Source organism: Nanorana parkeri, unplaced genomic scaffold, assembly GCF_000935625.1.
Source record: "Nanorana parkeri isolate BGI_ZX_2015 unplaced genomic scaffold, ASM93562v1 scaffold181, whole genome shotgun sequence".
Classification (NCBI taxonomy): domain Eukaryota; kingdom Metazoa; phylum Chordata; class Amphibia; order Anura; family Dicroglossidae; genus Nanorana; species Nanorana parkeri.
In genome coordinates this window covers 2084813-2099268 of record NW_017306449.1, presented here as the reverse complement: position 1 = coordinate 2099268, position 14456 = coordinate 2084813, and the positions used below count along the sequence as shown (strand labels likewise).

At 38.3% G+C, this 14456-nt stretch overlaps 1 protein-coding gene across 4 annotated transcripts in view; it reads left to right on the top strand.

Annotated features, from left to right (window-relative positions):
* PLPPR1 (phospholipid phosphatase related 1) overlaps positions 1–3796 on the top strand; it is a 105267-nt gene extending 101471 nt beyond the window's left edge. Inside the window, exons 6-7 of one of the 4 annotated variants that reach the window (XM_018555004.1) lie at positions 745–807; positions 3199–3796. In XM_018555004.1, coding sequence (XP_018410506.1) covers positions 745–807; positions 3199–3231 — 96 coding nt within the window. In that variant the 3' untranslated portion in view covers positions 3232–3796. The remainder of the gene's footprint in view (positions 1–744; positions 808–3198) is intronic. The other 3 variants (XM_018555003.1, XM_018555006.1, XM_018555005.1) reach the window with 3 other exon arrangements.
* The last annotated feature ends 10660 nt before the right edge of the window (positions 3797–14456 follow it).

Sequence of the window (14456 nt, the reverse complement as noted above, 5' to 3'; positions counted from 1 at the left end):
TAATAATAATAATAAAATAATAATAATTACTATTATACAGTTAAAACACTTGTTGGGCATCTTAATATAAAACTTTGCAACTAATTGTAATTAATAAGAACTGGGTTTACCGTGACTTAGAAGTAGAAATTTACTATTTATTTTAACATTCTCAGGGAACTTGAAGGCAGGAAATACTATATTTTGGGTAAATGCACATTTGTTATATGCAGTTTTCTCCTGTAAAATCACTAGAACTGATGTAAATTTACAGAGGCACTGCCTCACTACCCGCTATCCTACTACTGCTATAATACACAGCTAAAATTCCTTTATGTTACAAATGCTGTAAATATTTGCAGATTATGTGCAGTATGCTACACTGCATCAATGAGAATGAAAATGAATCATTATACACTCTAATTTGTCAAGAACAATATTACTTTTACCATTGCTATACTAGTAAAGCATCCTACAAAAAGAGTAACAAGGGTTCCATCTGTTGGTAGAGAAGAATTATTACAAGCCACAGGTTTATAGTATGTGAATTCCTATTCCTAACGGGTAGTCAATTAAATAGAGTATTTAATATTTTGCAGTATAATGCAATGTTTTTCACCTTTTTAAAATTATGTAACATTTTATAAACAACCAGAATTTATCAATGACCCCCCCACTAGTCTGTGTCACATTCCTTCATGTGCCCTTTTGTTGCATATGTTTATTGTTAGTACCCCTTAATATGTAGAAAATGCTTGCTTACAGCAAAGATGGAAGCAGACACAGGGCCAGGCTATGCTGCTGGAAACAGGATTTATCTCAGTAAAGGTAACCTATCATATTGGTATTTTTTAATAGGCTCCAGGGACAAGCACACATGTATAATTAACCAGTTGTAGACTTTGGGCATACAGCATATGCACTAAAATTTCTAACAAAGTACTTTGGGCATACATCATTTGCTCTGCTCCTTTCCACCTGCTGGCGCTCCCTGGCTGCTATCACCAGAACAGACATCTTAGACTTGGCTGTAGCCACTGTTGTGTAAAATTAATTTTCAGAACATTATTCTGATACTTTGTATCTTTCAATAAAGTAACAACATTATTGCTGCATTTACTCTGTTTTATTCAGATGCAGATCAAAGGGGCGACCTATGATCTGCAAGTGATGTCCATTACAGTAATTGAACAAGTTTTTTTTTTAATTAAATGTGTTTCTATTTAACCCCTTATTAACCCTTAGCTAACTATAATTAGATCTAATTAATGCCTCCGTCCCCTCATTTTCTGCTGATTTTTTAAAAACTTTTTTACATTTCCATTAATTTTGTTTATTAACTTCTTTAGTGTCACATTAAACCATTGCACAAAATTGGATTAGAAACATTTTACTCATTTGTAAATTACAACAAAATGCTTTGCACCAGAAGCTTTATTATATTGTCATTATTATTGGGAGAAATTATACAATAAAATGTATACTTTTTATCTATGGTAATACTTTTATTTTCAATTTACGCTTGTCAAACTAGAAAATATTATTGTTAGGTTATGCTTTGTTTTGTCTATATATTGTATAGACAATAAGATCAGTGCAAAAAAAATGTTTGTCTTGAAAATATTACATGCACTAATACATGGGCTAATAACATAAAATACTGCTGTCTTCAGATCCCTATAAAACTACACAGTGTGGATCTGAATGCAGTATGTTTTATGGCCCTGTGCATGAGCCCTAAGAGTGTTTTCAACTTCATTAAAGTACATACTTTTGTATAAAATCCAGTGTTTATCAAGTTCTTCCTGAAGTTGGTCAGTTTATTGGTTTATGTGACAGTAATGCAGTCACATACTAGGAAGAGGTGGCTTAAAACATACAGGACTATGAACTCACAGATTTGCAACTAAAGGTAGTTAGTGCATGAGCTAAGTGTCTTACGATTTTGTAAGCATGAAGGTAAGCATAAATAACAGGAAAGTTTGTCTTACTAAAACAGTTTCACATTATGCTAGTACATGTAGTCTTTTATAGAAAGTTAGAGTGTTATTTTTAAATACTTATTATTATAATACTTATTATTATAATTATGTTTTGCCTTATTTTTCAAAAGGAACAAGTCCCATCCACCATGGTTGCAACTTTAGGGAACAGTTCTCATATTCATCCTTTGCAGGGTAGGTTTAGGTTGCTTCTTATGGCAAACCTCCCAGGACCCCCAAATGTACCCGTTTACTTTTAAGATGCCACCCCCACTCACTCATGAGCTGTGCTTCAAACTTATACTGCCTGTGTAAGCTCATGAAAATATTTGCCTAGCGTCTGCTTGTCCCTCTTATGGAACCAAATCCTTCTGTCCCTTTTTCCCTCCTCAGTCCCTCGTTTTGGTCTCATGTATATAGACATATATATGGGTCATCACACATGTTGCAATCTGACTGCACAATCTCAAGGCCTGTTTTATTGTAAATCTAAATGTAATTGTACAAAGATTGTATGGTTGGACTGTAAACTCTATGGCAAGCTAAAAAAATGCCTTATTTAACTAACAAAGATATTATACTACACTAAACCTTGTGGGTTTACCCATCAATTTGTGTGTATTAATTCTTTATGGTCAGTGTAACTGGCCAGAATGGTTGGGGCATGTCCTTTCCTAAAATACTTTCTACTAAAAGGTGTCTCTCTTTCTCATTTCAGTCAGCTTGGATCTATGCATTTGCATAAATCTGTGTAAGAAATTAGGAAGCAAATAATTTAAAGGCAATTTCTTGCTGCCTTGTTATATCTTTTGGGGAGATATTCAAAGGAAAACATACACCATGGGAAATATGACTGCCTCAAGATTAATATAATTACTTTATAGGGTTCAAAGAATGCCAGCTCACATGAATGTACAAGTCCTTAGGTATACAAACTTACTGGTTTCCACCAGAAGCGGAAATATCACTTTTGGCAGACCTATGGGCTTATATTGAGGTAAATGGCTAATGTAGCAGTATGCCATAGCAGCCAACTGTTGACTAACAAGACTTTAATAAACTAAATTCTAATTGGATGCTATTGTCTACTGTCTTATTTGCAAATCAGTAATCTACATGTAGGATTTCTTTCAACAGTATTCCTCGTTGCCTAACAATATGTACTTTTTAACACAATTCTTTGGATTATAGTCTCTAGCTGCCTTAATGATTATTTTTATGTGTCCTTTTTTCACAGAATCACTCTTCATCGATGACTGAAGTCACCTGAAATCTTTAATGGATATATAAAGAACTGTTTTTATACTACATTAGTGCAAGAACAACAAGAACCACAGTTGCTCAATGTTAAACTGTGACTATCAGTATTATGTTCTATCTAGTTAGCTAGATGTTTTGTACAATTTTGTTCAAGGAAGTGATGTAGCTTGCCCTGATATTTCTTTTATTCTATTGTAGTGTCAACTTCAACATCCCATGTTTATGCCATAATGCAATTTTCTCCTGTTATGGTATATGGTGCACTAAAAACTACCATCTTCTTGAATCGTCAAAGTTATGTGATCATGTTTGTATACAATTTTTGTATTATTTTATATGCATTAAACTGCTGTGTAAATTAAAATGCTATCAAACATTTTAATTTTATTTCTTTACACAACAGGAGATTTTTATACTTGAAATATGTATAGGAACGAGCATAACATTTTTCTAGGGTAATTTGCAATTTTCTGCAAAGTTGCAAATTTTGCTCCAAACACTTTGCGATATTTATTAGTAGCTGACAGAATTCACTCAAATGTGCATATTTTTACTATGTTGTTTCAGCTTGGAGATATATTAAAATATAAATTGACAGAGCAGGTACAGTTACATCTGTGAACAGACAACTGTTGAAAAGGTATATGTTTTTCTGAAATGGTATTTTGGAAAGGGCTTGAAAACAAGATTAATTCACACATTTAGCTATGGTAGGGTTCAGGGATGGAGAGCATGTGTATACCAATGTGATCTAATAAAGTACATTTAAGGTGGGTATTTTGCCAGTTAGGACCACAAGGCTATGGGCTCCTAAAAACTATATTTTTAGTGTATCAGATATGCTCTTCATTTGGGTTTGTTAGGAAGACAATGCCTGCCAATGTGATAGGTAGCTTCTCAGAAAATTAAAATGTTGACACTTGTGTTTCCTTTTCCTCTGGGCCTCATAGCAGCTACCAAGCTTTAAAAAATTATATTCCTACCTTTTGAAAGGCGTTGACTAATTCATACATGTGTATACAAGTTCAACAATAAAAACAAAACATAAAATATTTGTAAATAAGTTAAGGTTAAATGATGCTAGTAATGTGTGGAAAATGTTTACTCAATTGTCTTTGCCTTCTTTATATGAAGATAGAAGCTGCCATTGGGTAACTTTCTTCAACAGCTTCTCAAAATCTATCAGATATAACCAGTTCCAAGTATACAATTAACAGAAAATGATAAGCTTATAAATAATGTCAACATGCTACAAGCCTAGAACAAAAGAATCAGTTTGTTCAGTGTTGAATGATCTGCTTTCAGGTTTAGTCATGGAAAAAAAATGTGCCCATGTCTACTTGCATGTCATAAAAAGCAGCTACTGTATGGCATCTTCTTTTACTGCTGCTGCGGTGCTAGATGCTGTTGATGACACTTGCTTTGAGTTCATAGCACTAATGTGTACTAAAACATACAGAGCAGACCATGTTTAGCAGGTTGAAATACACGCACTGCATGAATGAGCTTTAGGGTCTGTGTCAACAGGCTTTGGACCTGTGTCAATAGGCAAGTGTAGCTTGTTTCCAATTACATTCCACTTGCATTTGAAATCAGTTTGAGACTCTTTTAACTCCCATTCACAATGGAGGGTGAGCATTTTCAAGTTTATTTTGCATGTGGTTTTGTGCACATTTTCAGGCTTGAGCAATATTTGCTTTAGCCAATGGAAAGCTATTTACTAGGAGGAGGAGATGGTTGTTTGGTAAGGATTCTTCATGCTGAGCGGTCTCACGCTTCAGGAAATATGAAACACAACTTTTAGATGTGAATGGGGACTAAAGGCTCATGCACACAGGTGCACAATACGCTGCACTCATAGCCATATTGTGTAGGGATCTGAAGCTACAGTACTGTATGCTCTGGGCCTGTTTACACACCTCAATTTTGGTCTGTAGCATTTAGCTACATACACCAGAACAAGAAAAATGTGTGTCTGCAATTCCAACTGTATATTATACTGTATTCATGTAAATATTTGTGCAAGCGTTTACATGAATATAGCGTAAATGGACATTTTGACTCAAGGCTAAGCTCATTCTGCACCTTCACTGCTGTCTACGCATTGTTAATGGTTACATCTCCCCCTGAAAAAGTCATGCAAGTGCAGGTGCAAATAGACCTTGGCCTTCAGTCATTCAGAATGACTGAAGGCCAAAGTAAATTAGCGCGTGTGCCGCCATTGTGTGAATGACTTGTTGAGGGGCAAATGTAAACATCAACAATGTGTAGGCAGTACAGGTGTAAAATAACTGTACATACTATGCGTCTCAGTTCATATTGACATTACCGTGTGTATGGCTGTATGATTTCAGACACCTTTTACAGCCTTGTGTATTGCTTTTGCATTCCCATTGACCTGCAAAGACACAGTAACACAGGCTCTGAATAAGAAAACCACTTTGAAATGTTATGACCGCTGATGTGTGCTGCAGTTCTGCCCACTGGATAAATACAGTACACCACAGAGGTAAATGCGGGCTGTAATGTACATGTTAATTAGCATTATTGCTAGGAGTTTCAAGCAGGAGTTAAGCTACATCTCTGAAAACGCACCCGTGTGTATAGCTTCTTGATCACTATTTCTTCTATAATTACAATAACTGTGAAAATAATGTTGCTTGTAAGCAAAGCATTAACTTGAAACATTTTAAACAAAACCTTAACCATTTCTCGTGCTGACATTTAATAAATAATGTTGTTTGTACAGTTCTTGAATTTTAAATTGTAAATTAACACTCACAGACTTTACCATATTAAATAATTACATTTTCAAGTTAACAGGAAAGCATTTGTAAAATACTGTCTACAGTTTGTTCTCACGCATGGCTGAAATATACTGGATTGTGTAAAGGCAGCTTGTGACGGCTGGTGCAAGACTTGCATAAAATGGCATATACATTTTTTCGGAATGTTACAGTCTATTCATTTTATTTCCTAAAAAAATTCAAAATAATACAAAAAAAATACATTAAACTCAGCTTTTTCTCTTCAGTTCATTAAAGGACACAGATGAGATCTAAGAGATCTTGATTGTTGGTTTATAGGTCCACCTTCAGAAGTAGGACATTAGCCACAAAAACAAAAGCTGCTGCTGGTGATCAAAAACTCCAATTGCTAGAGACAGCTCAGCATTTTTGCCCAGTGTCATAGAGTAAGGACCTAAGCTCCCCATCTTAGTTCCCATTCTTTTTGCAAGGAATTCTTCTTTTTATTTTTTCCTTCAGTCTTTAAGGTTTTTTCTCAATTGCTCACTGGGTGGCAAGCTTAATAATCTAGATCCTTGGAGTACCCCCAGCTCACTCAGCAAGCACATGCAGTTCCCTGCCTTGTGTGCAGGTTCAGCTGTGACAACCCTATCCTGTATTTGGGCAGCCTGGGAGTTTTTGTAATGGGGGGGATATGACCAATCACCCCAGTTGATTTGTCACAGTCTCCCGCTGAGCAGAGAGTGCCCCTGGCAATCATGATATCAATGAGCAAGTGTCAGCAGCCATGATGTTAATGGACAGGTGCTGACTTGTGAAATCATGTCTGGCACTCTTCCACTGTTGCTGTACAGGGTGGCCTCAGCTCCTGCAGCGCACATAATGAACCCAAGGTGAGGTATGTCTGCAGAGCCCCATCTGCATCTCTGGTTCTTGCAGCACTTTGTGCATCTGTGTTTGATACCTGAGGCAGCTAGGGCGACTGGACACTCCTCTGATACAGACTGACAATTCTCCACTGTGTCTCTTTTGGGCCCTGCCTCTTACTTGTAGGTATCTATTGCTTCAAAGGCATCTCTACCCTCTCTGAGCTCCATAGAGGAGGCCTAAGGGACCCCAGGGTCATTTATCCCATATAGAAGGCAAGCTTGCATACACGTAAGGCAGGGTAACTCGTACATGGGGGAGGTCTTACAGGTGGCAGTCTAATGTTCCTACCTGAGGGGAGTTATTTAGTTATGTCCTGCCCATATGTAGACACTGCTTTAAGACATCCCAATGGTCAAGATCTTTAGATCTCAGCTGTGTCCCTTAATGAATGCAAGAGGAAATTTGATTTTTTTTCTGTGTGTGTTAAATCATTTTCTGTCTGACAAGTTGTTCTCTATGCAATGCTTGGAGGGTAACTGAGAGGTCTATAGCAGAAAGGTGGGGCTGGACACCAGCATGGGCTGCTCCTTATGTCCTACTGCTGCATTGCAGCGTTAGAGAATCACCTGCACTCCATATAGCGTACAGACCTTCAATACCGAAGTTGGGGCTAGAAGTGACAACGCGAATGGTGCAGTGTCACAGCATTATTAATGATAGAAGTCACCAGCAATATTGTCACCAGCTCAATATTGTGCGAGAAGCATAAGCACTTTTATTAATCCATCACATGCGTCATCAAGCCTACGTTTCAGGGTCATGCAGGGTCCCTTTTTCAGGGTGACATAGCACTATTGTGCTTATGCTTCTCACACAATATTGAGTGCTGGTGACTTCTATCATTAATTCTACTGCTGCAATGAACACAGAAGAAAGCTTTTATGGTAATAACAAAAATGTCATAATTTTCTCAGTAATATACAACATTTGTTTTCTTGGTAATAACATTTTTTCGATCCTTACCAAGATATATCACTTTCATGTTTTGAAATGTCTGTATTTTATTCTGGTCTAAACCAGTAAGTACATGGTGATGTTTAAATCCTAAACGTTTTTGAGCAATAAACTGTTAAATTTTAACTAGCGTGACTAAGTGGATTTATTTCCACACATATTTTGTGTAGTCTTGCACAGCATGGTGTGAATTCAGTATATGCTTGTTGTGATCATCACACTGCATTTATGGAGGTGCTGGTGGGTGTTTTCCAGTCCTCTGCTAATGGCCTTCCGCAGCACTGACAGCCTTTGTGATGTCTGAAACACCCACCAAACCAAACTCCATCTTTTTTTTTTGTTAGATTTAGATAGAGATGGGAGGGGTTAAAACTTCCGCCAATTTTTTTATTGCTGTTTGTATATGTCTACTGTAGAGCACAAATACAAAAACACTTTAATTAGCATGCCTGACCCCATCCACTCTCCTAATCATAGTGCCTAACCCTGAGAAAGGGTTAACACTTCTGCCAATGTTTGTATGGCTCCCTGTGCCTTCCTGTCCTAGTGACAAACACACCTTCTCTTTCCTTTATGGGTGTCATGGGCACAGGAGGCGAGAGACAATTTCTCCAATAGGGCCACAAACAGAAATAATATTCGAACAGTAATTTTAACTTATTCCCACTCTATCCAAAACAAAATGAAAACGCTGAAGTTGAGCTTTAACTAGTGCACGTGCCCTATATTTATCTATGGTTCATATGTGTCTGCCTGTTTGCATATGGAACTTATGCTATACTTCAAACCTTCCTTCTGACCTATAGGGCACATGTGATGATAGGTGAAATACCAATGGAACACACTGCTATGCAGTTTTTAAAATAATAGGACTCATGTAATATGGCACAAAAATTGTGCAGGGTGGAGTAACCCATAAGGTGTAGTAACCAATAAAAACAATTAAAGTGTAATAGCAAAAATGTGCCCATTCATTGAACAGCCTATATACAGAAATGTGTGTCAGTGCAGAAGTGGCGAGTGAATGAATGAGCATTGGTGCAGTGGTCACAAGTAAATAAGTGAGCATTGGTGTAGTGGCTGCGAAGAAATAAGTAAGCATTGGTGGCAAGCGAATGAGTGCACATCTGTGAGTAAATAAGTGTGGGGATGTGGGTCAGGTGTAGTGGTTAGGGGGTGGGGATAAGGGGCAGGTGCAGTGGTCAGGGATGGATTTGAGAATGGGGGTCAGCTGCAGGTGTTTTAGGATGGGGTGGGGATGTATGTGCATTTGTTAGGGGAGGTGGAGGAGATGGGGGTCAGGCTCATTGGTTATGAGTAGATAGGGGTCAGGTGCAGTGGTTAGGGAAAAGGGTTGGAATGGGGCTCAAGCGTGATGCTTGGGGTGCGAAAAGGGATGGGAGGAGTCAGGTGGACTGGTTAGAGTAGGGTTGGCAGCCAGGTGCGGTGGATAGGGGAAGGGTTTGGAAATGGGGTCAAGAGCGCTGTTTAGGGGGTAGGGGTCAGACACACTGGTTAGATTTGCATGTGTGATGGGGGTTTAGCATTGAAGTGGGGATGGGGTCAGGTGTTGTGTTGAAAGGAAGGGGTGGGTATGAGGGTTAAGCATGGTATTGAGAGGTGGGGGTGGGAGTCGGGCATCAGGGTTAGGCACTATGATTAGGAGAGTGGATTGGGTCAGGCATGATAATTAAAGTAGGTGAGTATAGGGGTCATGTGTGGTGGATAGAGGAGGACATGGGATGATAATCAGGTTAGGGGCAGAGGAGGAAGTGGGATGGGGAATCAAGAATGGTGGTTAGGGGTGAGGATGGTGAAATAGATGTGGTGTTTAGGGGATGACAGGCAATGTTTAGGAGAGGGGGTGGGGGTCAAGCACAGTCATTGGGCGTTGAGATTGCGGTCTGGCAGGGTGGTTAGAAAGGATGTAGTGATGAGGATCACGTGTGGTGTAAAAGCAGGGTGGACAGCAGACATGTAGGTTCAGTGGTGAAGGCATGTAATTGCTGTGTTCAGAGTAGGGGGTGGGTTCAGGCATGTGCAATGGCCAATAGCATGCCCATGGAAAATGGAGATGCAATTGGGCCTTCAAAGGATCTCACTAGCATATTTCTAATATCACAATATGGCAGCGAGATCCCACACATGGGCAGGAGTGACTGTTCTCTGGTCTGCTGCTACTGCACAAGATCTCACCATAATATTGTGAGACTCCGCAAATGCTGTACTGCTGTGTACTGCCACTACCACACTTGCAAGGAAACTTACTGACAATGTGCATAATTGTGATGCCAGAATGGATGAGGAGGCAGAGGCAACAAAGGAAAGAGAGCAATATGGAGATGCAGGTGATCCGGTCAGCCGCCATTGCTATGGAACCCAGATGCTATACGGAAACCAGCTGCTAAATTAAAGAAGTTCAGCATGTACCCCAGGTTTTCTGTTTGGTGCCTCCCAAATTAGGGATGCCTGCAGTGTGACAGAATGCAGGTGTCTCTTTAACACAGGCATGCATTTAGATGTTGTCTTTATGTACAGCTTAATCATTGAGTTGTAGGAAAACCTTAGTTTATCTGCTTATTATATATTTACTCTGTAGGACTGCCTCGTACAATAAGGTACATATAAGCCGAATAGTTTTTTTAAAAAGTCACAATCTTTATCCAATTAATTATCCTTATTTGATACTGACTGTACCTACGCAAGAGAGTCAAGTACAAGTGTTCTCAACATATGCTCCCATGACAGGTGTAACAAATGCAACCAGTGAAGCTGTTGTGTATGATCTGTACGATGAGGATCACATATATAAAATATGTTAAATAACTATATTCTATCTCTAAACAAGGTATTTGTTCAGTCTCTCATCACCTTAGGACAGAGGGCATCATGCCTGTATCTGATTGGATGCAGGATAGTATGTTCACATCCCATATCTTGCTCCTGCTGATGGTGTGGTAAAATAATCATTACTAGTATAGAGCAAACAGGCTTATGTCCTCCCTCATGTCCTGACATTGCTGGGTGCCAGAATCTTATATCATAAGGCATTAGTACTATCACATGAAGGCAACCCAAACATATGCAAACACTAGCTTCAAAAAGCAGCATTTGGATAGCAACTCTCAAAGGCTGTAGTACATCCGATAGATGTAAAGTTTATGTAGCATGTACATTTTTTTACTATTTTTTTTTTTATTCACTAATTATTTTTAATAGTGCAACTGTATCTGACAGTTACATTATTAATATTTGGTTCTGCAGTTGGGCACTGCAGCGTATCCGGGGGTATTGTTCATCTGCGCGCTAAAGGTTTTTATCTTTGTCAATGAAACCTGCAGCCTGCATCTGATCACTCTGAAAGAGCTGATATAGTGGTCACATGATCGGGATCCAGTCTAATTGACCCCCAATTATCAGTGGGAATCAAAGCTGTCAGTAACAGCCTGGAATAAGAGCAAGCAGCTGCATGACGTGTACTGCTTACTCTTAAAGGCGAAAACATTTATTATCATATCCTTGGCACAGGGCATTGTGCTGGGGAATGTTACAACAAAGCGATTGCAGGTAGAAAAGGGTTAAAGAACATGAAAATATTACAGGGAATTACCTATTATGCTGATACACCAATTCATTACTATTCTTTCTTGGTATTTATTTTTGTTTATAAATAACCAGAAGCACCAAATACACCACATCAAGTACTACATGAAACAGAAAGCACCAAATACTGCCTCAAATACACCATATGTCACTGTGCCTGAAAGACATGCCAGGCATGCAAGCCCAGCTTTAGGCTTCCTAACAACTCAAGGATAACCATGAAAATGGGCTACAACAAGGCAGCCTGTGGTTTGTGGGCCTGTTACAGAGAATTAAGGAAGGTTGGGGATCGGAGGGGTTACTTACCTCTAACCTCTCTTCGTTCTATTAAGCTATGGCAAAACAATCTTCTCAGTCATGTTTATCATTTAAATGGTGCATTGCACACCACAATGCCTAAGCACCTGAATTTCACAGACCGTGATGCCAGTAAAACAGGGAGAAGGGCAACATACATTATGGGGCAACGCAGCAGTTACTTTTTTTCTATATTTTTCAGTGTAAAAAAGAACCCCCCCACACTAAATCATTAAACTTTTCCACATTCTGCCAAATATTTTTTACTCATGGTGAAATTTACTCATGCCCATTCATCTGCTATAATGCCACTTCAAAGGGATTATTTGCAAAAATTGTGCAACAAGAAGTGATGATATCAAATGACCCCAAGCAACCAGTTAGAACTCATCTTTTTACCTGACGGTAAACTGATATTTGGATAACATGGGTTATTGCACATCCTCATTTCTTTTTTTGGTAATCTAAACGCTCCTGTGTGACAACTTAAGGACTTCCCAAACCCAGTTACTATGTGATGCGCAAGCCTTAAAGTCTCTAACATGCTCCCCCTCTCAGATACTGCAGTTCACTGTGGTAAGGTTTCAGTGATAGAGGTAGTGCTTTCCAATCTAGAAAGCAGTGAGCAGGACTAGGTGTGGCTAGTTACTAATGAACAAGCTACAGTCTTGTGAATCAGCAGTGACAATGCTAATAGCCATGCCTCAAGCACGATTCTCCTGATCCCAACTGTAGTGTGAGCAGGCACAGCCTACATCAGGGTTGCAACAATGCATTGAATTCAGAAGCAGTGCAGCAGCTTTGTCACCCTTTCATATGAAGCTGCATGAGGTGGACATCGCAGGTAGGCTAAACAAGTATTTGTAAGACTTTGCAGGAGGCAGTGGAAAGGAAAACTGTAAATGCATCTGCACTTAGAGAAAGGTACTACAACACATATTGTTTTTATTACTTTAATGCTAGGCCATAGTTCTACATGAGGTGGACTTCATTGGTAGGCATAACAGATATTTGTAAGACTGTTCAGGGTGCAGGGAAAAGGAAAAACTATAAATGCATCTGCACTTAGAAAAAGGTGCTGCAAAACTTATTTTTTACAAATTTTAATGGTAGGCCATAGATCTACATTAAATAATCCTAAACGCATATCTTCATTCCTTTGCAGATGAAGGTCGGTATGCTGAATGATGTAAACAATGAAAAAGAAAAGGGAGAGGAAAAGTTAAAGGGAGAAGGAAACTTCTCCCTTCTGTTTTACCACAAGGAGGGTTTGAACCATTTAGATGTAGTTAATTTCTAACACTTGGTAGTTAATCAAACTTGAACAACTCCAGTTAATGTGTTCTATTGAATGTTTTAACTCCATTTATATTGTCTCTATATTTCCTTTATTGCTAAAGTAAACCACATCTTAAGTGTATTATGTGTATGGCTTTAACTGGTAAGCATAAACATTTAACAGTTTCTATTAATTCCGGTCATTGTTGTGTCTAATTTTATGTCACAAAAGGAAATTACCATCTTTTATGCCAGGCGTTTTATTAAGTATTTTAATACTGTCTTTTTATTGTTCCCTAGGGAAGAGTTGTTGCTAAACTGCAGTTCTATTTACTTTATTACACATTTTGCTACAACAATTTCTATTAAAAGAATTCCTAGAGGGTAAAATCCTACAATTCCACGTTGTTTGCTTTAGATCATGTTCACACATTTGAAAGGAGTAACCTACTTCCAAATTCTGGTTTTTATTCACTTGAGAAAAGTTAATTTGGGCCTCCAGACAGCTGGTGTCAAAAATATGCTACTCACAGATAAGACAGCTAACTATAAAAAGCCTTCATTTCCCTATAGCGGTACATGCAATCGTATTTACAAAGTATTTTAAAGTCATTTGACAACAGCCATGAGCAGACTAGTTATACATACCGCCCAATTGTTAAATTCAGAAAAGGAAGAGGTGTGTGCATAGATTTACCAAAATGTGGTCAATGTGGGTGTTGAGCATAACTGACTTGAAGCTGGATGTTAAGACCTTTGCATTAATTGCATCAGATAGCAAAGGCTAAGAAATGCATGTAAATCTGTAAGCATTTCGGACAGATCTACATGTATTTATTGTACTTTGCGATCTGATAATAATAGAATAGTGTAATTTTGATGGATAAGGTGGTGTGCTGGCTTTTTTTTTAGATTGAATGATAATTTAATAGAGTCCTTCTGAGGATGTCTAATTAGAAAGCTTTCGCACCTTCAGGCTCCTTGCTGTTAGATTTTCATTAAAGATACATTTAGGGGAAGCAGACCTGATTTGATAGTTATTATATTATTTGATATATTTGGCATCATCGGGAGAAGAACTGTAATCACTGTAAAATGTAAAATGTCCTGTAAGTGTTAAGCATGCATATAATGTAATATGCATGCACTTAAATTTACACTAAACTTGGAAGTTAAATCTTAAAAATGCATTTAAGTACCTTTTTTTTTTTTTTATTTTTTTTTATTAACAAAAATATCTTATTTGTGTATCACTCAGCTGTAGAACCTCAAATCATCTCGGAATTCATGCTGCACTGTCCTTCCTTCTGGAGGGTGGCTACTTTTGTTCCCCATGGTCCCTGTGTGTGTTGTTAAGTAGCCACCTCTTTGAGATTGTTCACGTGATGGACTCGATACAAATGAGTAAACCAAATGTGATATTGTA